The sequence below is a fragment of the Chelonia mydas genome, chromosome 10 (assembly GCF_015237465.2).
Source record: "Chelonia mydas isolate rCheMyd1 chromosome 10, rCheMyd1.pri.v2, whole genome shotgun sequence".
Lineage (NCBI taxonomy): Eukaryota > Metazoa > Chordata > Testudines > Cheloniidae > Chelonia > Chelonia mydas.
The window spans coordinates 51067882-51092224 of NC_051250.2; the positions used below are offsets into that span (position 1 = coordinate 51067882).

The window sequence follows — 24343 nt, forward strand, 5'->3', positions numbered from 1 at the left end:
AGGCAATTACCTCCACAGTGAGGTAAGTATGTTCTTTTTGGATATAGAAAGTCTACAACTGCTATGTGTACGCTGGTAAAATGTTCTCACTAGTAGCTTTGATTGCTAAAAGTGTTTTCAAACTTATTTCTTGCCATGAATTTTGCTTTCATACCCATTTCAAATACCTACATTAGGGTGTTTCCTATCACTAGTGCTGTATGCGCTGTGGTAGTCTTAGCAATATGCTTGGGTATATGCATGTTATATTAGATCTTTATTTGATCCAATGCAATGGTCAGTAAGTTTGTTTTTCATAAACCCCCTCCCCACAACCAAAAAACCCTTACTTTTAAGAACCATTAAGCAAAGATCACTATTTCCAGAGTATTTATGATATAGAAAAAAAATAAAGCAGCAGCAGCATGTTACAGTAGAAGTTTTACGTTTTAGTATTTTTGCATTTAATAGCTTATAGGCTGTCAGCTTTTCATGAACCCGGCAGGAACTAAGCCATCCAGGGCAAACAACTCATGTTCTATGAAACAGTGCAGATTTCTGCTGTTGAGTATCTAGTGACTTGATAAATGTTGCGCAAGACTATGAAAGAGCGTTCCAATTATAATGTGACAAGTTTACAACCTTTATCTCCATTGTTTTTATACTGGATATATTTTTCCATCAGTGTTAAAGATTTAGGTTAAAAATTACATGAACTGATTTTGTGACAATACGAAAATGTCAAACTAGCTCCTGGCTACTTTAGAAGAAGCCCAATCCTCAGCATCCATGAGCATTTTTTCCCATTTTTAAAAAAAAAAATTTTTAAAACACTGACTAGATAATAGTGATATAAAAATATAGTTTTGATTAGCCAAGAAGCAAACTCACTTAGCACAAAACAAAGTTTAATAAAATGAGTTTTTATTGTTTAAGGCATAAAATAACTAACTATAATCATGAAAGCACTAGACAGGCATTTACATTTAATTAGGAATTTGTGTAAAGTAAACCACTGACAATTCTGCTAAATATCACAGATCAGCTATAACAAAAATAAATTTCTTGGTATATCACATCTCAAACTATAACAGGAGAAATGTGAATGCGGCACTGACACGGTATTTCTCCATATGGTTGAAGTCAAATCTTTGTGAAACAAATGCTAAGAGTGGTAGCAGAGTTAGGGACAGGCAAGTCAATGTTCTTTCAGCTACTGCCTGTAGTATCCTTCCCCTTCAGGAAGAGAAGCAGAATTGCTAAGCAGTGCTGTGGCACCTGCATCAGTGTTAGAGATTCATTTTGGAGCAACTTTTGTGTTTAAGGTTTTGAGTAAGGGTGGGGGCACGCTCCTGCAAAACCAGATATAATTTGGGAAAAGATGTACATATTCAGCATTCTTCCCACACTGCAACCTCATGAAGAAATACATCACCAGTGAAGTATGCAAGCACAGGGGCTATAAGAATGCTAGCCAAGCTCTGCAATATCAACAGCAACAGTAGCATTGTGAGTACCTACCTACATGTGTGGGGGAGTTCAATGCTTTTTTTTTTTTTTAGTACACCAACCTGATGCTCTGTGCACATGATATACAGGAAGAAAAAAAAATGTACTTAAAATTCCTTTAACTCACTATTAATACTAAAACAGTATTCTGGATTACAGGTACAGCTTTATCAAAATCCATTAAAATTAAGCAAAATGTTTGCTAAAATAAATGAATTAAGACTATACTGTAAATGTTTTAAAAAAAAAAAAAAACTCACAACTTGAACTATGAATTCATTAATGTGGAAACTTTCATTTTCCAATCTGTACACTTTAAAATCCAGATTGATCGTTACATTGTAATCAGAACTCATAAAATGAGAATACAGAAGATCTGTTACTATTATAGCAAGTCTTCCTTATGATCATCTTCTGCAGATTGCTTTTGAGCCTGTGAACACTTGGCCATCTCTGAATAAATAGTATTACATGAGAACAAAAGGAACACAGGTAATGCCTCAACTCTGCATTATCTATACAGACATGCATATTTAAATCATGTGCATGTTATACTACCTTTCCATCTGCACAAACTTCAGTAAGCGTATATATTAAATGATAAAACATTTCACAGTTCTTGTAAAATTCCTGATTTTTTTTTTTTTTTTAAATATAGGGGAGACAACAGCCTCATCACTGAACAAGGAGGACATGGTCTCTCTAACAAAGCTGGTATCAAAAATTGTTTTGCTGGTGACAATTTAACCAAAAGATGCACATGAAAGGAACAAAGTTAATAGATTATTTAAGCAGTTCTTGCACTCCAAGAAACTCAATCTGGGCTAAATGTGTTAAATTTGTAGGGGAAAACAAGTAAGAAGTTGGCACATCTACAGTTAAAAAAAGATTGAATTAAAAATTCATCATGTAAAAACAACAGAAAAAGGTGGTAAGGAGATATATAACATACGTCTTTGTCTAAAAGGTTTTATGGGAATTTTAGACAAGTTTTTCCTGTTAGGAAGTATAACCAAAATTGTTTAAAATTAAGAAACAAAAGTAGTAGGAAGCCTTTTGTAGCAGTTTTAATTAAACAATAGAGTAAACTGCCAAAAAGAGAAAACATAATTGCCCATATTGAAGATATTCAAGGCAAAACTAGATTAACTAAAGGAGACTCTGAAAGAAAGAATGTAGATTGTTTTTAAGTGAAGGATGACTAAATACTAAGAGATCATTTAGCTGATTTTCTTTGGTGTCCCTCTGGAAAGAGAGAGAGAGAGAGAAGAGAAGAGAACCTCCACAGCCATTATGGAGCACCCTTAGGTGTTGGATCCCTGATTCAATATTCCTTGTGCCTCTATAGCAGAGATGAGATTTCCTTTGGAAAGCTCTCAGCATCACTTCTTGCTCATCCAGAGGGGATTACTGTTGAGCAGAGTTGTCCGAACAGCACAGCTTCTGAATTGGGAAGTAAGAGATACTCTGGGTGTAATCTTGCTCCTCTTGAAGTCAATGGGAATTCTGATACTGACTTCAAGAATAATTTCTCATGATTTTGCTCATTATATAGAATATTTTAATTCTGATACAACACAAAAGAGTAAAGGAATACCACTGGGCCAGCAGGCTGGCTTCACTCATTTGTTTTGTGCCAGTCAGAATAGAAAAGCAGTCCTCTAAAAGATGAAAGACCAGCTTAACTCACCATGCTAAGTTTCATCCTTTTCTAATTTTGAACAGGAACTTGAGTGTTACAACTCTGTTAAAAAACATGCTTCTGATGAAATCTAGTGTACAGTCATCCTCAGCCTGGGAGCAACTTCAGTTTCATTTCAGTGGGGTTTGTTTTTGGACAGAAGTACAAAACTTTGTAGTCAATGTTTTTTAAAAAGCAAAATCTCTATTTTTAAAGTGACTGTTCAAAAATACTGGTGAACAACTTTGGCCAGCATGAATGTGAAAAATATAACATGGCAATAAACAAAGTCAGTCTTGCATGTTGTGATTATTTGATTCTATAAAAGTTTTCCTTAATTTTACTACATTTAAGGAAACTATTTATTTGCGAATACAAAAGTGTCTAGAAGACAAAGAGTAAACATCACCCTCTTTCTGGTAAAGGCCAACAATAATATTTATCGATCTTGACTGGTCAGTACCTTGGCTTGATATGAAAAAACATTGCTACAGCATTGGTGATTTGCATGGCTGATTTACATAATAACTGTGTTCTCTTAGAATGCCTTTTTTCACCCCTTTTCCATAAGTTAGCAACTACAGAGCTACTTCCCTGAGCGAAGACTTCCAAATACACAAAAATGTAGCACCACTAACAAAAGTCATATAGGTTAATTTCTTTACAATCTGATAAATGTGTATTCCTAGTAATCTTGGCGCTCACGTGTACCCTTATGTTTTTAAAAACTTTGTTCCTATTTCAATACTACAGTACAGTTATTCAGACCTACACTATATTTTAATCAAAGTAGCATGCCAATTTGTCTTTTTCAAATTCTTTTGCAATCTTTAAGGCAGTGCTGTTGAGGGAAACTGACTGCATATTACAAATAATGTTAACAACTACTCCCCTGGGAGGTGTCACTAACCCACTGTTTATAACCTCAGAGTCCAACTCTTCAGGAAGAATAAGCAGGACACTGCTCGCACCCACTGCTCCACCAGTATGGGAGATGTAGTGTCGCTGCTGTCTGCAAAAACCATATTCTTGCTTTCTCTCCACAACAACCCAACCCATTGCATATTTTCCATCCTTATCCCATGACGCCTCAGTGTTTGGCACTGGGGTCCACATCATTGTAATAGTATCTGGTTTGAGGTAGCCAGGAAGAAGTTTGTTGGTACTGTTTTTAAACTGTCCAACTTGATAACTGTACAGCAAGGCATTTCCAAATTTCAGGAGGTCACCTGCTGAAGAAAGAAAGCCGCCACCAGCCCACTTGTAGGAGTTGTCCACATAGGGTGCATTTACCAGCCGTCCTTTTTTGTTGCAAACATAACACCTAGAATTAAACAAGAAAGTTTTAGTTGTCACCCTTAAATATAATGGAAATAATAATCTTTTAAATTTCTAGATTATAATAAAAGCAAAACAGTAATGAGATGGCACACATTCAAGACACTGTGCAATTGAGTCCAATTTTAATACTGGGAGGTTGCCACGTACTAGATACCAGTTCAGCATGCTGGATGTCTGGTGCCATGGAGTTTATAGCTACCAGAGATTAAAAACAGCTTGAGAATTCAGGATACAAAAATACACCAAAGCTTGCTCACCTTCCACAAGCACAGAAAACCCTAAGGCAGTAGAGCATAGTTCTGCAGCCCAGGAAGAAAACGACAGAGAAGTAATGAAGTAAGAGTCTGTAGGGCAATGTAGGAGATTGGTTAGGGGAAGGATAAAGTATGTGGCTTGTAGTTCAATGGCCAATAGATGGCTAAATACGTATTTGTGTGCATAAAGGCAATAAACCCACAGTGATGGTAAATTCTGCTAAAAATGGATCTCAGGACTCTTGCTCTGATAGTCTGACCCAGTGGGTCAGACTATTTGTCCCCAAGAGCATGTGTTTCGTAACAGACAAAAGGACATTGAGTACTAAACTTTGTTCAACATCAGCGTGCTCCATACACTGCAAACTCACTTTAGGGATGCATTTAAAATGACTAAAACCTAAGTTCCAATCACCTTCAGAGTCTGCAATCCACAAAAGTAAGTCACACCAAATGTACCATGCCTAGGCTTAGCAATACTGATAGAAGTGTGTCATGGACCTGCCTGAAGCTGCGGGGGGGGTGGTGGTCCTGTGAAGTGAGCATGCCTAATTCAAAGTCCAATTAATATTGGACTCATGATGGCCTGTCTGGGCCTCACATGCCACAAAATAAATCAAAAGCCTCTCACTGATCTAAAAGAAGAGTGCTCAGAATTAGCCCCTGACAAAGCCTGGCTTTGTGGGCTAAGGCAGAGTGAAGATCCTTTCCTCTGCTTCACCCAGAACTGCCATCCATTAGCAGCCAGTCCTTATCATCTGACCTGCTGATCCCTGATTGGCCTTTGCCTGCTCCCAGCCCTTCTAGCTGCTAGAGGACTGCAACTTGCTGATTCGGCCAGCAGCTGACTGTGGGAGGCCTTTCTAAACAACTGGAAGTCCAAACTCATTGCCCTTCTTTTCCTAGGGCAGGTTGTACCAAGGCAGTCAGGTCTCTGACGGTGGGCAGCAAATGCCTGATACACCCTATCACAGAGAGTTATAAAGTTATAGATTAAAAGCAATTCCTGAATAGCACCAGCCAGAGAGTTAACCAGCTGCAAACAGAAGCAGTTGCAGCAGGTATTCAGCCACAGTGGAAGACCATCTGACTCTTTGCAGCAGTTTGTACTCTAGACATTCTCTTCCCGGTGCTGATTGTTTGCTCCAACCCTCCACACCCATGCCTCCCTCCACCTGCCTTCCATGTTCCTTTTATCCTTCCCAGCAATTTTCTCCTCCCTTCCTTTGCATTTCCATTTAACTGATCTTCTAACAAATCCCCAACAAAACATTTAAAGAAACCCAATCCATTCACCGCTCTCCCCCTCAAAAAACCATGGCACTAATAAGATGTTTTCAAACCATCCCTGTTCATTTGTACTTTATATCCCTTTCCCTAATACTTTTTCAGTCTTGTCTATTTAGGTCGTAAGCTCGCTAAGACAGGAACCATCTCTCTAGGTATGTGCAGTGAGTGCCTAGTACAAACTCTTCTCAGTTAGCCTCTAAGTTCTATAATAAGAATTTAAACCTAGAACTTTAAACAGAGCTTAAAGCCTACTGTAAAAGCCAAGATATAGAAGCAACAAGGGAATTTGGAAATAGCCCTGTGAGTAAATGTTACTCTGTTACCCAGGGTTTTCAGAACCCAAAGCAGTGGTAACTTAACTGTTTCACTCCAGGCAGCATCAGAAATAAATCAGTGGGAACACAGTGCTTCCGGCTGATGAAAGACTAATACAATTAAGCATGCTCTTATTTAAAACTATAATTTATTAGATTAAATCACACAGAGACATAAGTAATAGGTTTAGAACATCCCAAATAATTACCTAGAATCTGAGATGGTATTGAGTAATTAACTAGTGGTCTGCAGTGGCTAGTAGCTTCCCCGCCAAGGAGCATGGTATCAGGAAAAAGTCTTTCAGGATAGCTTCGGAGAACTGCTCCAAAGTACACTATTATCTAATCTATTTATAACTAACTTTTATAAAACACATAGCCCATAGTGACCCCTATGGGGTCATCACCTCTTCTAACTTCAATAAATTACTCATCCACAAACATTCCTAACAATGTTAGTCATAATAAGCTTTTATATCAAAAGGTGCCCAAACTCAAGACCTCCATCCACTTATTTTCTTTCAGTCAATTTGTTGACTCTTTTCTTCTCCCCTCCTCCCATTCTGATTAGCAGAAACTGCAAGCCTGCAGCTAGTTTTGACCTTGCCTCCAGAAGCCCTACTTGTTCAAATTAATCCTCAACTATGTGGTGTTATATTTTATTAATTCATGGTGGCTGAATGCACACAATAAGGTTGCAAATTAGCTTGATCAAAATCTGGGGTACACCCCCCAAATCTGGGGCAACATTTTAGCGGTTTTTTCTTACACAGCCTCTTATCAGAAAAGGAAATTAACCTATCAGACACGTAGGCATTTTCTAGCTTGCTGGGAAAAGCAAAACAGAGCTGGAAAGGCTGTTTTCGAGGGTGTCACAAGATTTTCCTGCCCGAAGACTACAGACCAGACAACCTCATGACTAAACATCCCCCAAAATGAGCATGTGGGAGCAGATCTGAATGTGACCCCCTTCACATTCAGACCCCCAAGGATTGAGACTAGAGTCTGAACTCACCCATGAGAGTGCATAGACCAAAATGTCCAGTGGCCACCTCGGGCAATACAGGTATCCACAGAGAGTTTTACAGGTTATGTGCAAATGGACTGAACTGAACTCCTAATTTTTTTTAGCAGTTTGTACGGATTGCCCCCACTGATCAGTTGTTGAATGGTTTGAAATGCCCCACACCTCCCATCTGAACACTCCATTCTGGTTTCTTCTCTTTTTAAGGTCCATGAGATTCCTCCCCATAGTACTGGGCCAGCTCTGGCTGATATTACACCCCAGCGTGCTCAATTCTTGAGATAGATAAAGTGGGTGAGGTAAGGTCTTTTTTCTTGAGACTGATACAGCTACAACACCGCATACAATTCTTGTCATGTTAATACTACCACAGAACCAGCAGAGGGGATCAGGTACGTATTTTTTTAAGCTGTACGATATGGTTCTGACAAGTTACTTTTACAGCAGAAGAAAAATAAATTAATTACATATAAAAAGATGATGTATTGCAAAACTAAAGAACAATGGGAAAGGGCACTGTTACACAAATTCAGGAGGCAGAGAACCAAAAAAAAAAAAAAGTAATTAGTTCGATCTGCTGCTGTTTTTCAGTCTCATTATAGGGCTATTCAGAGTATACTGCTAAGATCAAAGAATTAGGTGACCTACACCTAAAACTTAGGTCGACCGAGTTATGTCCATCAGGGATGTAAACAATTCACACCCCTAAGAGACATAGTTAAACTGACCTATGCCCCGGTGTAGACACTGCTAGGTTGATGGAAGAATTCTTCCATTGACCAAGCTACCACTTCGTGAGGGGGTGGATCTACTACAGCGATGGAAAAAACCCTTCCACTGCTCTACCAAGTGTCTACTCTACAGCTCTCGAACGGTGCAGTGGCAGTGCTGCAGCTGTGCCACTGTAATGCTTGTAGTGTAGACTTCCCTTAGAGAAATAAGGGATGTGACAGAATCATTAGGTTATCCAATGCATCTCCCTTGCCAGTGCAGGACTGCTCCTCAGACTATGTTCACTAGCATTTTGCCTAGCTTTAAGTGTTTCAGGTGATAGGGCTCCCACCAGTTCCTTTGGAAGACTGTTCTATAGCCTAATATAATTGTCTTACCTGGTTTAACCAAGAGCAGCCACAAACCAGAGGAAAGCAACAGGAAACCTTCTGTACTTTTTCTGACAAGAAGTATTACTTCAGAACAAAGCCAAAGCGATCCACATGCAATGCTGGACAGGTGAGACACCGCCCACCGCAGGCCAGAAGGCACAACAAATAAATACTGGGGGGGAGGCTCCAACCACTAAGAGTACAGGCTGTAGTTATGATGGTGCTGCATCAAGTTCCTTGGGAAATACTGTGCCTGATGTCTGCACCAAAGAAAATGAATGACCTGAACTTTCATGAATGAATCAGAGAAGGAACACAGAATGTGACAGTGTGTATGAAGGGAACCTCTCCATTGTGACCAAAGAATTGGAAAGATGTAAGATGGAATATGTGGAATCTCAAAGCTATGTTAGAAGGGTAAGAATCATTTCATGCTGATGGATAGATACGCAGTGGACTACTCAGGATCCAATGAGAGAAAATGGGGTCACATTAATCTCATCCAAGGAAACATCCAAGTGTGCGCTTGAATATAATCCACTCAGTGAAAGAATCATTAAAATTTGTCTTTGAGCAAAGCCAGTCAGTCTTTCCATCAAACAGGTTTACACCCCTACACAAGTTGAAGACAATGCAATTAATGAATTCCATCAAGGACTCAACACTCACTAAAACATCAAGTAAAGATATCACCCTTGTAACTAGGAACTTGAATGTGAGCAATGGAGCTATAGGCTCTCAAAGAAGTACTGGAAAACAATGGTCTGGGTTCACAAAGTGAGAAAGGATGACATTTAGCTGAATTCTGCTGCTCTAATCTAGTGGTTCGCAACCTGTCCAAACTCCCTTTCAGGAGCCTGGTTTGTCTTGTGTACCCCCAAGTTACTCCTCACTTAAAAACATACAAACTCTGACATAAAAATACAGAAGTCACAGCACACAATTACTGAAAAATTGCTTACTTTCTCATTTTTACCATATAATTATAAAATAAATCAACTGGAATATAAATATTGTACTTACATTTCAGTATATAGTATACAGAGCAGTATAAACAAATAATTGTCTGTGAAATTTTAGTTTGTACTGACTTCGCTAGTGCTTTTTATGTAGCCTGTTGTAAAACTAGGCAAATATCTAGATGAACTGATGTAACCCGGAAGACCTCCTGGCTGAGAACCACTGCTCTAATCATCTGGTCATTACAAAATGTATCTTCACCCAGCATCCTAGATGTTTGTACACATGGAAGTCAGCTGATGGTAAGACAAAGAACTAAATAAGCTGTTTAATGATACAGCAACACTGAGTGTGGGCTGTGGGTCAGATTATCAGCTATTAGCCTCAAACATAAAATTAAAACTACAAAAGACACTTCTTAACCAACCTCAGATATGCTGATGGTATGATACTCTTTGCTACAATCACCAATGCAATGAAACAAATGTAAAAAGAATTAGTAAGGAATACAGACTATTCCTGAATGCAACAAAAACAAAATTATGTACATTGACATGATGACTAAGAAAAACAGGATGGAAGCAGACATCTTGATTAACACAAAGCTGCAGCGGCAGCAGATTAATTTAATTAACTGAGATCATATATATCCAGCCAACGAGGCTGTTCCAAAGAAATCAGAAGACAACCAGGGATCACTTGCTCAGCTATGGCCTCCCTTAAGAAAGTATTGAAAAACTGTGGCATCTTGAAATGTACAAAAGTGTGACTAGTGAAAAACCTTAATTTATTCCATAGCGATTTGGGTGTGAATCATGGAAAGTTAATATTGCTGATAGGAAGAAAATAAAAGCTTTGAAAATGTGGTACTGGGAAAGACTCTTGTATATCTCCTGGATGGGAAAAAAGATGAATGCAGATGTTAGAAGTATTACTGGAGAAAAGCAGACCCTGATGTTGGAAATTAACATGCAATCTTATGTATTTTGGTCTTATTAAGCATAGAGATGGAAATAACCTTGAGAAAAAATTAAGGGAGGAATGGTGGAGGATCATCATAGCATGGGACAACCAGTGAGGAAATGGTGGATGGTTTGTGGCTGATCATGGGAAGGTCAGCTACTGAGTGCTCAAAATTAGTGCTGGACCATGAAGGTTTAAGGCAGGACTAGTCAATAGGTGGATCACCAGCAGGGTTGCCAGTCCTCCAGATTAATCTTTAATTAAAGACTGTCATGTGATGAAATCTCTAGGAATATACCCAACCAAAACTGGCAACCCTAACTGCCTGCCACTTTTGAACAGATCCTGGAATCTTTTTATCTACGTGCCATCATTATTATTGTTGTTTTTATTATTTTCTCTGAAGCCTGGACCTTGACCAAGAAATTTGGACCTTGACAAAAAATAAATTGACTACCCCTAGCTTAAGGAAATCCTGCTACGATGTCATTGATATTCAGACATGAATAAATCGGTTTACTTATTAGTGTAACTGTCTGAATGTTTACCATTCAACCCAAGTTTCTCCTTTCTTCATTTGATCCTGTTTCTCCTAGTGCCACCCTATCAAGGTAATGGGACTTTGTTCATTCCACTGTAGGCCATCTGTAAACAGGAGGTATTCCAGAACCACTTCTTAAGACATGCAACGATCTTGCACAAGATGACGACTTTGGAAATCACCACTGAGAACTGCAAACTGGGATGATCTATCAGCAACAATGGAAAAGAGCCACTGTTGAATTGTGTCTCAATAACTCAAATATTTAATTGGATTATTTTACATAATATATGAGAGGTGTAGGGTAACTATCTAAGAAATGAACTAAGAACTGATTTAAGCTTTGCCACAGACTTCTTATGGCATTTAACTGCTCTAACTTTCCTTATCTACAATGACAGGTTTCAGAGTAACAGCCGTGTTAGTCCGATGAAGTGAGCTGTAGCTCACGAAAGCTTATGCTCAAATAAATTGGTTAGTCTCCAAGGTGCCACAAGTACTCCTTATCTACAATGGTGATAATACCTCTCAGAGGTTTTCCAGTTTACTTCAGTGCTATTGAATTAGATCATAAACATCATGAAATAAGCCACAGGGTGGCAGTGTTTTATAGTTTGAGAGCTATCACTACGCTTTATAGTTTAGCTTCCAAGGATAATTTCAACAAGGAGCCCTGAATTTTGTCTAGCATTAAATAGTCCCTGGGACAAACTGAATACCCCCAATTACATTTCTCCTCTCCCCCAACAATATTTATTTCAGCTTATGAAAGGTTAAAAAAGGATCCTAAAACTGGGCACTCGTGATACAGTTTACAAAATCATTAGTTGCTAATTCCACAACAGCATAACAACTCAACTTCATATAAACTCAGAGAACTCTCCAGCCTTCTCTTTTGCAAAACCACACACACACACACCCCCCTCTCCTTAGAGAACTGAAATGTCTCATTTATCTCCTTTATGCATAGTTATACATGCTGGAGCACTTGTCCTTCATTAACGTTACAGACAATGATGTTACCAATTCATGATTTTGTTGATGGTCTTATGATATTGTTTGCTGGTTTGGCTGATTTTGTTCCTGGTTTTATGATATTTTGGTGCTCCTCTTAAAGCCCCAGGGCCTTGAATCATGATTACACAAGACAGCTTTCATTTAAAAGCAAAGGTAGTTTCTAGCCCTCATGGCTACAGAGAAACGCTTGAATACACAAACCCTAAAAACCTCAAAAATCCAGAAGGCAAGTAAAGTACCCCCAATTTTTTTTTTTTTTTTTTTAAATCTCATGAGTTTGGGGGGAGAGGGGTCTGACTCATGTTTTTTGAACGCTTGAAGTTCACAATATTATAACAGCTGTGAACTTTCTTATTTTGTTTTTTTATCCAACCTAATACACCTGAATGATAATAACCCATTAGCTCATAGAAATATCATTTGTTGCCTGTAGCACTCACTGTAAGCAGTGACATAACTGCATAACAAAACATGACTCGTGAATATGTTGGAATTGTATCATGATCACTCTGCTTACACAGAATCTTGGATTGAGCAAAATCAATTCAAACAAAACTATGAAGTTTAAGATGCGTTTTAGACAGACCCATTTTGAAAATATATTTTCTTTTAAACATTCTAAACTATGAATAATATAGTAGAGATCATTTATTACAATTCAGGATACTGCACCTTAAAAAAAAAGTTAGAGTGGGAATTTTTCTCCAGAATCTAAAAATTAAATCTTGGGTTTAATGATTTTTTTTTTTAAACAGTTCCCCAGAATTCATGTGGGCCCTCCCCAGATTTAGACTTTCTAGCTGCAGAACTATTCAGCTAGCTGAGGGTACACGAGTTAAACAAGAAAATACACCAAACTATTTTTGACACAGAGCTGTTCTTCAGGTCTGTGAAGGACACTCAGGCCTGGTCTACACTACAGAGTTAGGTTAACGCAAGAAAGCTTCCACTGACCTAACTCTGTAAGCGTCTACACTAAAACGTCGCTCCTGCCGATGTATTTTGCCCACTATGCCAACTTAACTCCACCCCTGCAAGAGGCGTAGCTCTTAGGTTTACATAGTTAGGGCGACAGTATCAGTGCAGACACTGTGTTAGTTAGACTTTAGTGGCTTCCAGGTGGTGTCCCACAATGACCCATGTGACCGCTCTTGTCACTGTTTTGAACTCCACTGCCCTGTGGCCAGATATGCAGGTACATGCTCCTCCCCTTTTAAAGCCCCATGAATTTTTGAACTTCCATTTCCTGTTTGCTCAGCCATGGAGAGCTCACAGAGCAACTACTCAGTTGACCATGCCTGCTCCACGTCTTGCCAGGATTACACAGGAAGTGGTGTATCTCCTGGGTCTGTGAGAAGAAGCAGCTGTGCAGGAACAGCTCTGATCCAAATGCAGAAACGTCAATATCTACGAGCAGATCGTTCAGGACACGGAGGAGACAGGCTACAACAGGCACACACAGTGGTGCTGCGTGAAAGTCAAAGAGCTGCAGCAGGCATACCAGAAGACAAGGGAGGCTAACAGTCGCTCGGGTGCACAGCTGCAGACATGCCACTTTTACAAGGAGCTGCATGCCATCCTCTGAAGCAACACCCCCCCCGCCAGTCCCCTCCCAAGGGCCCTGTGGATACTTTGGAGGACTCAGTCACGGGCCACCAGAGTGAGCCCTGAGGATGTGTTTGACTCCAGAGCAGTCAAGCCAGTCCCTAGAGTCCAGCACAGGCGAGCCTGATGAAGGGGAAGGAACCTCTGGTTAAGTATGTACTTTGCTTTGATCTTGCAGGGGCACATCTGTTCATTTACTCTTTTTTTAATCAGGCAAGAAGAGGCAGTGAAGTAACCGATAGCAACTCCACCTCTATCTGCTTCTCATTCCTCCATACAGAGGGGTGCCTGAAGAATGATTTGTGTGCACCGGGATGTCCTGTGAACCCTCCAGAGAGATTTTGAGGAAACTTTCCTGAAGGTAGTCTGCAATCTTCTGCTGAAAGTTTCTAGGGATAGCCGCCTTATTTCTTCCACCACGGTAGGACACTTTCCCATACCATTCAGCAATTCCTTCAGCAGGCACCACTGCAACACACTGGCAAGCAGCATATATGGACGTGGTCTGCAGTCAGATGCATGCAGGAGTAGTTCCTTTTCAGCCTCCATTACCCGCAAGAGTGAGAGATCAGCTAAAATCACCACTGTCTATGGAAAACGATGCCAGAATTCAGTTCAATTGCCCTATCCACATTTACCCCTTTCTCCCCCGGGCTGTACTCACCATGGTTAGGACTGCTGCCATGCTCTATGAATCCCAAGCAGAAGTGATAATGTAGTGCTTGTAACTTGTATAGATCAAGGGTAGTGAATACTTTCACAATAGGACCTCTGTGCACTGTATTTTTTGCAGCTGGAAATGTAGTCTTGAGGGTCTCTCCAGTCACACCAGCGGAGCAACTCAGTCAGATAAGGAGAAGAAAGAGGATGCGGGACAATATGTTCCAAGAGATCCTGCAAGCCTTTGGTGCTGCAGACACTAAGCAGAGGGCTCGCAGGATCATGCTTACGGACAGAACGTACAGGCATAAATGTACATGTGCACAGGAGAAAAGGAAAAGGAGAGTGACACGCAGCAGGAGATGCTAGAGCTTTTCAAGTGGCAATCAGATATGCTGGACAGTCTTGTTGACCTTCAGGTTCAACAGATCCTTGCTTGCCTCCCTCTGCAGCCCATATAGACCTGCATTACGGAACCTCCCCACACCCCCTGCATTCCAGGTGGCAATTGGGGCCCCTGCACTACCCCTACCACTCCACCACAGGGGAGAGTACAGACAATCATGGCCATATATACCAACTGTGTCTCTGTAGGTCTTTGAGAAATGAAAATGACTGTTCTTTCCCCTTCAAAGGTTCTTTTCCCTGTATTTATCAAGTTTCATTCAGTTATAAATATATGTTTGTTTACATGTGTTTGGAATAAAAAAGTCTATTTATGGAAACTTAATTCATCTTTATTAGTTCACAACATATGCTGGCTGGGGCTGACATCATTCACAGATAATATCAATAGGTGCATCTGCTATGTTATATTACTACACACACACACACCACTCATTACAAGGTTCATATTGGGGTGCAGACTCCCGCCCCTTTTCCCCCATGCCAGGCACATCACACAATAGCAACACACATTACTGTGACTCATTATTAAAATGGTCTTTCAAAGCTTCCCTGAGCTGCATAGCTCCCCACTGAGCTCTTCTTATAGCCCTGGTACCTGGCTGCTCAAAAAATCAACAGACAGCCATTCCACCTCTACTCTGGTGGAAACTTCTCCCCCTTTGCCTCAGAGATATTATGAAGCACACAGCAGGCAGCTATAACCACTGGGATCCTTTTTTCACAGAGGTCTGATCTTGTGAGTAGACAGTGCCAGCGGCCTTTCAAGTGTCCAAAGGCACATTCAGCTGTCATTCTGCACCTGCTAAGCCTGTGGTTGAAGTGCTCCTTGCTGTTGTCGAGGTGTCCAATGTACGACTTCATAAACCACAGGACTATGGAGAACACTGGGTCTCCCAGGATCACTATTGACATTTCAACATCCCCAATGGTAATCCTCTGGTTTGGAAAGAAAATCCCTACTTTCAGCTTTCTGAATAGGCATGTGTTCTTAAAGATGCGTGTGTCATGCACCTTCCCTTACCATCCCACGTTGATGGCGGTAAAATGCCCCCAATGATCCACCAGCACTTCCAAAACCAAAGAAAAGTAGCCCTTTCTATTGATGTACTCTGTGGCAAGGTGGTCTGCTGCCACAATAGGGATATGCATGCCATCTATCCCCCTACCGCAGTTCAGGAACTCCATTGCTGCAAAACCATCCACTATGTCCTGCACATTGCGCAGAATCACAGTCCTTCGTAGTAGGATGTGATTAAAGGCCCTGCACACTTGCATCACAGTGACCCCCACAGTGGATTTCCCAACTCAAAATTGATTCCCAATTGATCGGTAGCAATCTGGCGTTGCAAGCTTCCACACAGTGATTGCCACTCGCTTCTTCACTGTGAGTGCAGCTCTCATTTTGGAGTCGCTGAACCAGAGGGCTTGGACGAGCTCCACACACAGTTTCAGGAATGTGGCTTTGTGCATCTGAAAATTCTGCAATCACTGCTCGTCATCCTATACCTGCAACTACGCGATCCCATCAGTTAGTGCTTGTTTCTCGGGCCCAGACTGCTGCTGCACCATCTGGCCAACAACCATCTTGAATTGTTTCTTTCCATGGCACACAGCAAGCCAGCCTGCATGGAATCGTCATCTTCCCCACAGCTCTGCATATACTGCAGAATCAGGTGCGTTGTGTTCACTATCCTCATTACAATAGTGCAGAGCTGTGCAGGATCCATGCTTCTCACAGAGATGGCAGACACACGGATTTGCACGGCTTTTGAAAAAGGCATAAAATGTTACGGGATGCAGATAAAATTATGGGATGGAGAAAACTGCATCATGGGATGTTGAAACCATGTTCCCAGTCACGCCTGTGTGACTTGTTTGCCCCCTGAGGCATTACAAACCCTTCCCAAAACACCCTGAGCTAGATAGTGGTGAATTGCACAGCAGAATACCTATCCAGGGTGCACTGCTGCCTGCATCGATGCAAGTGAGGACAGACACTGCCGACACAAGGACTATAATGTGGACATGCAAAGGGGATTTAATTACTATGGCGGCTCAGCGTTTTACATGAATTACCTCTGCTTTCTGTTTCAGTACTCAGTGAAATTGTCTTGGTTTCTAAACAAACAAACAAACAAAGTCAGGGCAGAGCTGATCTTGCCCGCTCACCAAGCTGACTCACTACTGGTGAGATCACTTGCAAAACAGTATTTTTCATGCTTTTGGAAAAAAAGACTTAAGTAACCAGCCAGCCAGGAAAAAGATGAAAACACAGGAAATAGAAAATGACACAATGATAAAATAATAACGTTACTAAAATGAAATAAAAAAGGGACAAGAAAAAGTGAAAGGGAAGGAAAGGAAGAGAAAAGAGAGTTTAGGAAGACATTTCAGATTAACTAACTTTCACTTTGAATAGTTGAATGTGGTAACTTGGAAGCGAAAATAGTTGTGCAGATGAAGTAGTTTCCAGCAAAGCTGGGAATACAGGGGCCAGGAAGGAACAAATCGAAGGAGAAGAATCAAATAAATTCTTTCACAGTTTAATGGAAAAATGGAGCCCACATTTTGGCATAAAACCCCCATCCTCTACATAAAAATTAGAGGCTTGTTAGTTGACTAGCCTTACTAGTTCTTATACTTTACCCTGCAAAGCCCTGTCTAGTGGTCTGCAGAATGAAATATTTTGAAAAGTCAATAATAATAGGGCCTTGGGGTACTGAGAAGGGTGCTAGACTACTAAAGAGAGGGAAGCTCTCTTATAAAGAGATCAGCAGAATAAAGAGATTGGAAAAATCCTGGTTTAACTTTAGAAGACAGCCATAGTAGTATTGATCAGATGCAAAACTTATCTACATGTAAAATTACCTGGGGTTGAAAAGAAAAAATGGTTGGCTAAGGCTTACATTCACCCACCCTTCCCCACAATTCTAGATATACACACTGTTCCCTTATGTTTTGTCAACTCAAAAACTAAAGTCTCATCACTAGCGCCCCAAAAAAATACACTAAAACGAAGGGCCTGATCTCGCCAGTTGCTAACCAACCTGCTACCCTCAAAGTGCTCAGCTGGAGTTGCAGCATGCTCAGCAACTGGCAAGATCAGCCCATTATAACTACATTCATGATCGCAGCGGCTCACTGAGTTACAGTTAATTTGCCACTACTATATTGAAGCTTAGCCAAGCACATCTTTTAGGAAAGAACTTGATTTATATTTTGCTACACCTTGAGAACCGATGGAAGTTACTTAAGCAAGTGAAATAAGTGAGTTTCCCAAGAACAGATAAATTGGCCATGCAGTGTGACCAATTTCCTTAACACATTATTTTCTCCTCCTCCATCAAAGCAATGAAATATATTAGGAAAAATAATGTAATTTTCATAAACTGAGCAATAGGAGCGTTGCCACAAACATAAACAAACATTCTAGCTACACATACAACCACCAGCTGGTGATGTGATTATGGTTATTATCTATATTATTTTATCACTGTCTGCAATTTGTTCTAATATGCATTTGTAAAGCGGCTGCAAAATTCAGATCACAATATTGTAAATTAAAAAAACAAACAACTAATGTCTGAAGCAGTAATACCAATACACTAGTCCATGTATACACATTTAAATTAAGGATGTAACAAACTTTTATAAATCTTGAACTTGAATTACATATCTTTTCATAGGAGTACTATTTCCACTGCTTTAGAGTTAACAAAAAAAAAGTTAACTTGGATAACCATTCTCCATTAAGAACACAAAGTATTTTTTCCAACACAGGAAATCTGAAAGCTGCATATCAAACTCAGATACCCATGAGGTTTTTCTATAATCTGCTCATGATACTCAGTTAGAAACCTCGTCCCATGCCAAAATTTAACAGCTGAGTCAACAAACCTCAAGTTCAGTGCTTGTGGGTGATTTTTGTAACTAGGTAACTCAGTAAAATAAGATTGGTGAGGGAAGCAGCAAGAACGACTCTAGCCCATTAAATACGAACTCATACAAATTCCTCCTTAACGTTCTTGAAAGCTACCAAAATGGCAAACTATTAAAAGCTTCTTTTAGATACGGATATTTATAAGTGTTCTGGTGCTATCATTGGCATTTAAAGAGTCTAATTTATAAATAACTCTGGAATAGTATACGAAGATTATACTATTACTGTTCCATGAAACATTTTGGAACAGTAGCACATTGTGGTATCTGCATAATTTAAAATTAAACCCCTCAATTTTTTTTTTCAGTTTAAGCAATACTGTAATCAAAGATTTTGTAAACTTAAGTCCATAAGTATTTTATCAACTATAATGGATTTTGAGTCTAAAAAGAAATTTATTTTCTTTATAACTGTTGTTCAGGTTCTATGAACATACTCTCCCCTCAGTGCATATAACTGAAGCCTGATAAAGAACTTGAAATCATTCTTTATGATATGTAGGTTCAAGTGACATAGGCAGATTAAAGAAGATTTCAAATAAATGAAAGAAGATGAGATTCAAGAAATCTCCTAACGTACATTTTTGGAGAGCAATTAAAATGAACGATTAAAGAAATTGATGCAACTATCTCCACTATAACAAGATTTTATTGTTTCTACTCTTATTATAGAAATAATTGTAGCAGTATTTTGGGGGTTATTATACCCTTATTTTCCCTTCACTTCCTCACCCAACTGAACTAAACAAATGTGAATTTCAGAATTCCTACCTCTCCCTTCTTAAAATATATACTCTCACAATAGGAAACAAGTGTGATCAATCCTTAAACATTAGGACTTGAAAATAAATTTGAACTTATGGAATCAATATCGCAATACTAGGGCAGCAATTAATCACAGTTAACTCACGTGATTAACTCAAAAAAATTAACTGCAATAAAAAATTGCAGTTTTAATCGCACTGTTAAACAATAGAATACCAATTGAAATTTATTCAATATTTTGTATGTTTTTCTACATTTTCAAATATATTGATTTCAATTACAACACAGAATACAAAGTGTACAGTGCTCACTTTATATTATTTTTATCAAATATTTGCACTGTAAAAATGATAAAACAGTATTTTTCAATTCACTTCATACAAGGACCGTAGTGCAATCTCTACCGTGAAAGCGCAACTTACAAATGTAGACTTTTTTTGTTACATAACTGCACTAAAAACAATGTAAAACTTGAGAGCCTACAAGTCCACTCAGTCCTACGTCCTGTGCAGCCAATCGTTAAGAGAAACAAGTTTGTTTACATTTATGGGAGATAATGCTTCTTATTTACAATGTCACCTGAAAGTGAGACCAGATATTCGCATGACGCTTTTGTAGCTGGCACTGCCAGGTATTTATGTGCCAGATAAGCTAAACATTTGTGTGCCCTTTCATGCTTTGGCCACCATTCCAGAGGACATGCTTCCATATTGATGACGCTCATTTAAAAAAAAAAAGTGTTAATTAAATTTGTGACTGAACTCCTTGGGGGAGAATTGTATGTCTCCTGCTCAGTGTTGTACCCGCATTCTGCCATATATTCCATGTTATAGCAGTCTCGGATGATGACCCAGCACATGCTGTTTGTTTTAAGAACACTTTCACAGCAGATTTGACAAAACGCAAAGAAGGTACCAATGTGAGATTTCTAACGATAGCTACAGCACTCGACCCAAGGTTTAAGACTCTGAAGTGCCTTCCAAAATCTGAGAGGGATGTGGTGTGGGGCATGCTTTCAGATGTCTTAAAAGACCAACACTCCGATACGAAAACTACAGAACCCAAACTACCAAAAAAGAAAATCAACCTTCTGCTGGTGACATCTGAGTCAGAAGATGAAAATGAACATGCATTGGTCTGCTCTGCTCTGGATCGTTATCGAGCAGAACCCATCATCAGCATGAATGCATGTCCTCTGGAATGGTGGTTGAAGCATGCAGGGACAGATGAATCTTTAGTGCATCTGGCACATAAATATCTTGCAACGCCAGCTAAAACTGTGCCATGCGAAAGCCTGTTCTCACTTTAAGGGGATATTGTAAACAAGAAGCAAGCAGCATTATCTCCTGCAAATGTAAACAAACTTGTTTGTCTGAGCGACTGGCTGAAAAAGAAGTAGGACTGAGTGGACTTGTAGGCTCTGAAGTTTCACATGATTTGTTAGTGCAGGTTTTGTTTTTTTGTTAAACACACAACTCTAATTTGTAAGTTCAACTTTCATGATAAAGAGATTGCACTACAGTACTTGTATGAAGTGAACTGAAAAAATACTATTTTTTACAGTGAAAATATTTATAATAAAAAATAAATATAAAGTGAGCACTGTACACTTTGTATTCTGTGTTGTAATTGAAATCAATATATTTGAAATCGTGGAAAACATCCAAAAATATTTATATAAATGGAATTCTATTAACAGCGCGATTAATCACAATTAATTTTTCTAATCGCCCTACATAATGCCATTTTTCTAGCCATACGATTAAGAATTTTAAACAAATCATTTCATCTTTAAATTAGCTTTTAAAACACACATCAATTAACAGTGAAGAACTTGAGCAAGCAGTTGCCAGCATAGGAATAAGGGTGCAATTTCATTCTCATTTACCTTGCTCTATTGTATATCATTGATTCATTGTCATCCAAGACAGTTGCCAGCAAATCCAAGTCACGAAACATTTTCAGCATGTAGTCTGTAAATTTACATCCTGAAGCTCTCTCCACCACAGCACTCAGAAGGGTAAAGCCATAAGTTGAATACAAAAACTGGCTTCCTTAGGGGGGAGGGAGGGGGAGGAATAGAAGGCGAGAAAGAGACAGGTTATTTACATACCACTTGAATGAAAAGTTTAATGTTTCCATCTGCGATCTTTTCCTATGAAGTTTCCTATTCAACAAATAAAGTTTTTACACAGGGATCTGTATGTAACTTTGTCAGAACACACTTATTCCCAATACATCTTATGCCATCACACTGTATCAATATTAGCTTCTCCACAGTGTAATCAGAAACATACAGAATTAAAAATTATTATTCTCTTTTCTATGTTAACTCTACACAGAAATATAGCATCAGCCAAATTCTACTCATGTGATTAGGAAGACCTGCATTTATTTTGTTCTTTTTAATAGTTACTATTCAAATACCCATCCTCACCAGAAGACAAACTAATAAATAAGATGTAAGTATGTAACAGTGACAGATAAAACTTTAAGGGTAAAAATAAGGTAAATTCAATTAAAAGCCATGCATGGCACTGAATAGTCAACCAAGGAAGTCTTATTTAATCTATGTTAAAATTTAAAAAATAAATAAATAAAGACCCAGAACATAACCATAGGAATTGATATAGTGGATATAGACAAAGGTCTAGTTACTCCACTATCCTGTCTCCAACACCACATGCCTCACAGGTATGTGTAAGAAACCCAGAGTAGGCAGATGTAGAGCAATCTGACCCCCATGTTAGGTCTCCTCCTAATCTCTGTTAGAGACTGGCAAAGCCCTGAAAGCATGAGGTTTAATGTCATTAATCTTGTGGAAACGTTAATTCTGGATAGTCTTATTATCCATATAAACAGAAAAATTAAAAAAAAATAATTGGATAAGTTCTTTGCCTCAAGGACTGTGGCAATGAATTCCACCGTTTAGTTACACATTGTGTGAAAAAGTATTTCCTTCTATTGGTTTTGAATTTCCCACTATTGAAATTTCATTCAGTGTACCCTTTTTCTTGTGTTATGAAATGGGCAGAGAAGTTCCTGATCTACCCTCCCTATATTGTTTGTTATTGTTTATACTTTTGTCCCCTCTTATTCATCTTCTTTCTAAATTAAACAATCCCAATCTTTTCTATCTTGTTTAATATGAGAGTTTTTCCACACCTTTTATCATTCTTAGTGCTCTTTTCTGAATCCCTCTAGTTCTGCAATATCCTTTTAGAAATGTGGTGATCACCACTACACACAGTATTCTAGATAAGGCCACACCATTGATTTATATAGAGGAATTATAATATTTCAACAACCCTTTCTCCTTATGCAACCTAACATTTTGTTTACCTTTTTGACTGCAGTAACACGTTGAGCAAAAGTTTTCACAGTGCCATCTACAATGATGCCCAAGTCCCTGTCTTGAACTGATACAACTTATAGGGTTCTAAACTAACTGTATGAGTAGTTTAATTTTCTCACTCCAATCGGCACTACTGTGCGTTTATCAGCACTGAATTTCATTTGCCATTATGTTGGTTGTTCACCTAGCTTGTTTAAGACTCTGAAGTTCCTCACTGTTCTCTCTGGCCTTGACTACCCTAACTTTGTTATCTTCAAATTTTGCTACCTCACTACTCAATCTCCATTTCCATATAATTTAAATAATTATAAAAAATACCACAAAATCTAGTAGGAATTTGTGAGTTGCTCTGTAATTAGCCTTTGGCAATTTGAAAATTTAGTATTTAATTTTCCTTGTTTTCTGTTTCTTAACCAGTTCTTGATCCACTGATTAAACAACTTGTTTGGTTGCTTACCTATCCTAAAAAAACTCATGCTGTTGTATGAAGAAGAGCCAAGAGAGCCAAAGAAAACTTCAATTAAGAAAAAAGACTTCTGGGAAAAGATTGATTTGACTGATCTTACAAGGTCTCCACGTTGAAATTCAATCAAAGGTCATGTGTGTGTTACAGTAAGTCAGCTAACAAATTTACAATATACCTTAACCTTTGTAATTCAATAGGCAAATTTTGCAGCATATGGAACTATTTTGAAAGAATTCACTTGAATCTATTTCTACCCACTCTCCAGGACTCTTTATATTCCATCTAAGGGCTTGTCTACACAATTTTTCTACCTCTTTATCAGTCTACAAACTGATAGTTAAGTCTGTGCAACTCCTAGTGTGAATGTACTTATACTAGTAGAAGGTGTGCTTATAATCAGTACAGTTTATTTCTGAAACTATGAAAAATAAGCTACACTGAGATAAGCACCTTTAGAGCGATATAACTGCATGCATACCAGGGGGTTGCACCAATGTAACTATATTCAGTAAGTTTCCCAATTTTATTTTTTTTTAAATCCTTTGCAGGTCATATTTAAAGTGACCAGGTAGTTAGAACATGGCTTGAACGCTCCCTTTTGAGGCTCTCATTGGATAACAGGAAAATGAATCTTCTGGTTAAGTCTCAGTAAAGTCTCAGTGCCACATAATGTATCAGACAAACTACAATCTGATGATACTAAAAATCTAGAACTTAAAGAAAAAATATTACCTTTTGATCAAACAGAATAGAAACTCACCTGGTTTAAAGAATAAAGGATCATTTTTAAATATTTTCAATGAATCAATCACATTTTCAAATTTTTCTTTCAAATAATACTCTTCATGTTCAAATTCCTTTGTTCTCTTGACAGGTTTTAAATTTCGGCCTTTAGCTTCACCATCCTGTTCTGACTTAGCTTCAGCAAAGTCATTTTTTTCAGTGTCTTTATCTTCTTTTTCTTTCAGTTCCTTCTCCTGGTTAGATTTTTTTACATCTTGCATTAGTTTAAGGGCTTTATTGGCCTTTTCCTTCTGTTCCTTTACTTTTGTAATATCTTTCTCATAGTGACGAATTCCACTTAAATGTGACACTAACAATCTTGTAGTAATGGTGACCTAGTTTAAAAGAAGAATATTAAGTGCATGCTTGCTTAACGAAAGATACTA

General features: G+C 38.7%; 1 protein-coding gene and 1 long non-coding RNA gene across 2 annotated transcripts in view; one reads left to right on the forward strand and one right to left on the reverse strand.

Moving 5' to 3' along the window:
- Positions 1-886: 886 nt before the first annotated feature.
- LACTB (lactamase beta) overlaps positions 887-24343 on the reverse strand; it is a 29169-nt gene continuing 5712 nt past the window's right edge. Inside the window, exons 4-6 of the mRNA XM_037909842.2 lie at positions 23935-24292; positions 21242-21407; positions 887-4493 (exon numbers count right to left, since the gene is read on the reverse strand). Of these exons, the coding sequence (XP_037765770.1) occupies positions 3950-4493; positions 21242-21407; positions 23935-24292 (1068 nt within the window). The 3' untranslated portion in view covers positions 887-3949. The remainder of the gene's footprint in view (positions 4494-21241; positions 21408-23934; positions 24293-24343) is intronic.
- Positions 9536-15167, forward strand: LOC122462230. The gene is made up of 2 exons (XR_006284661.1): positions 9536-13171; positions 13294-15167. It is a non-coding gene; the product is annotated as an uncharacterized LOC122462230 (long non-coding RNA).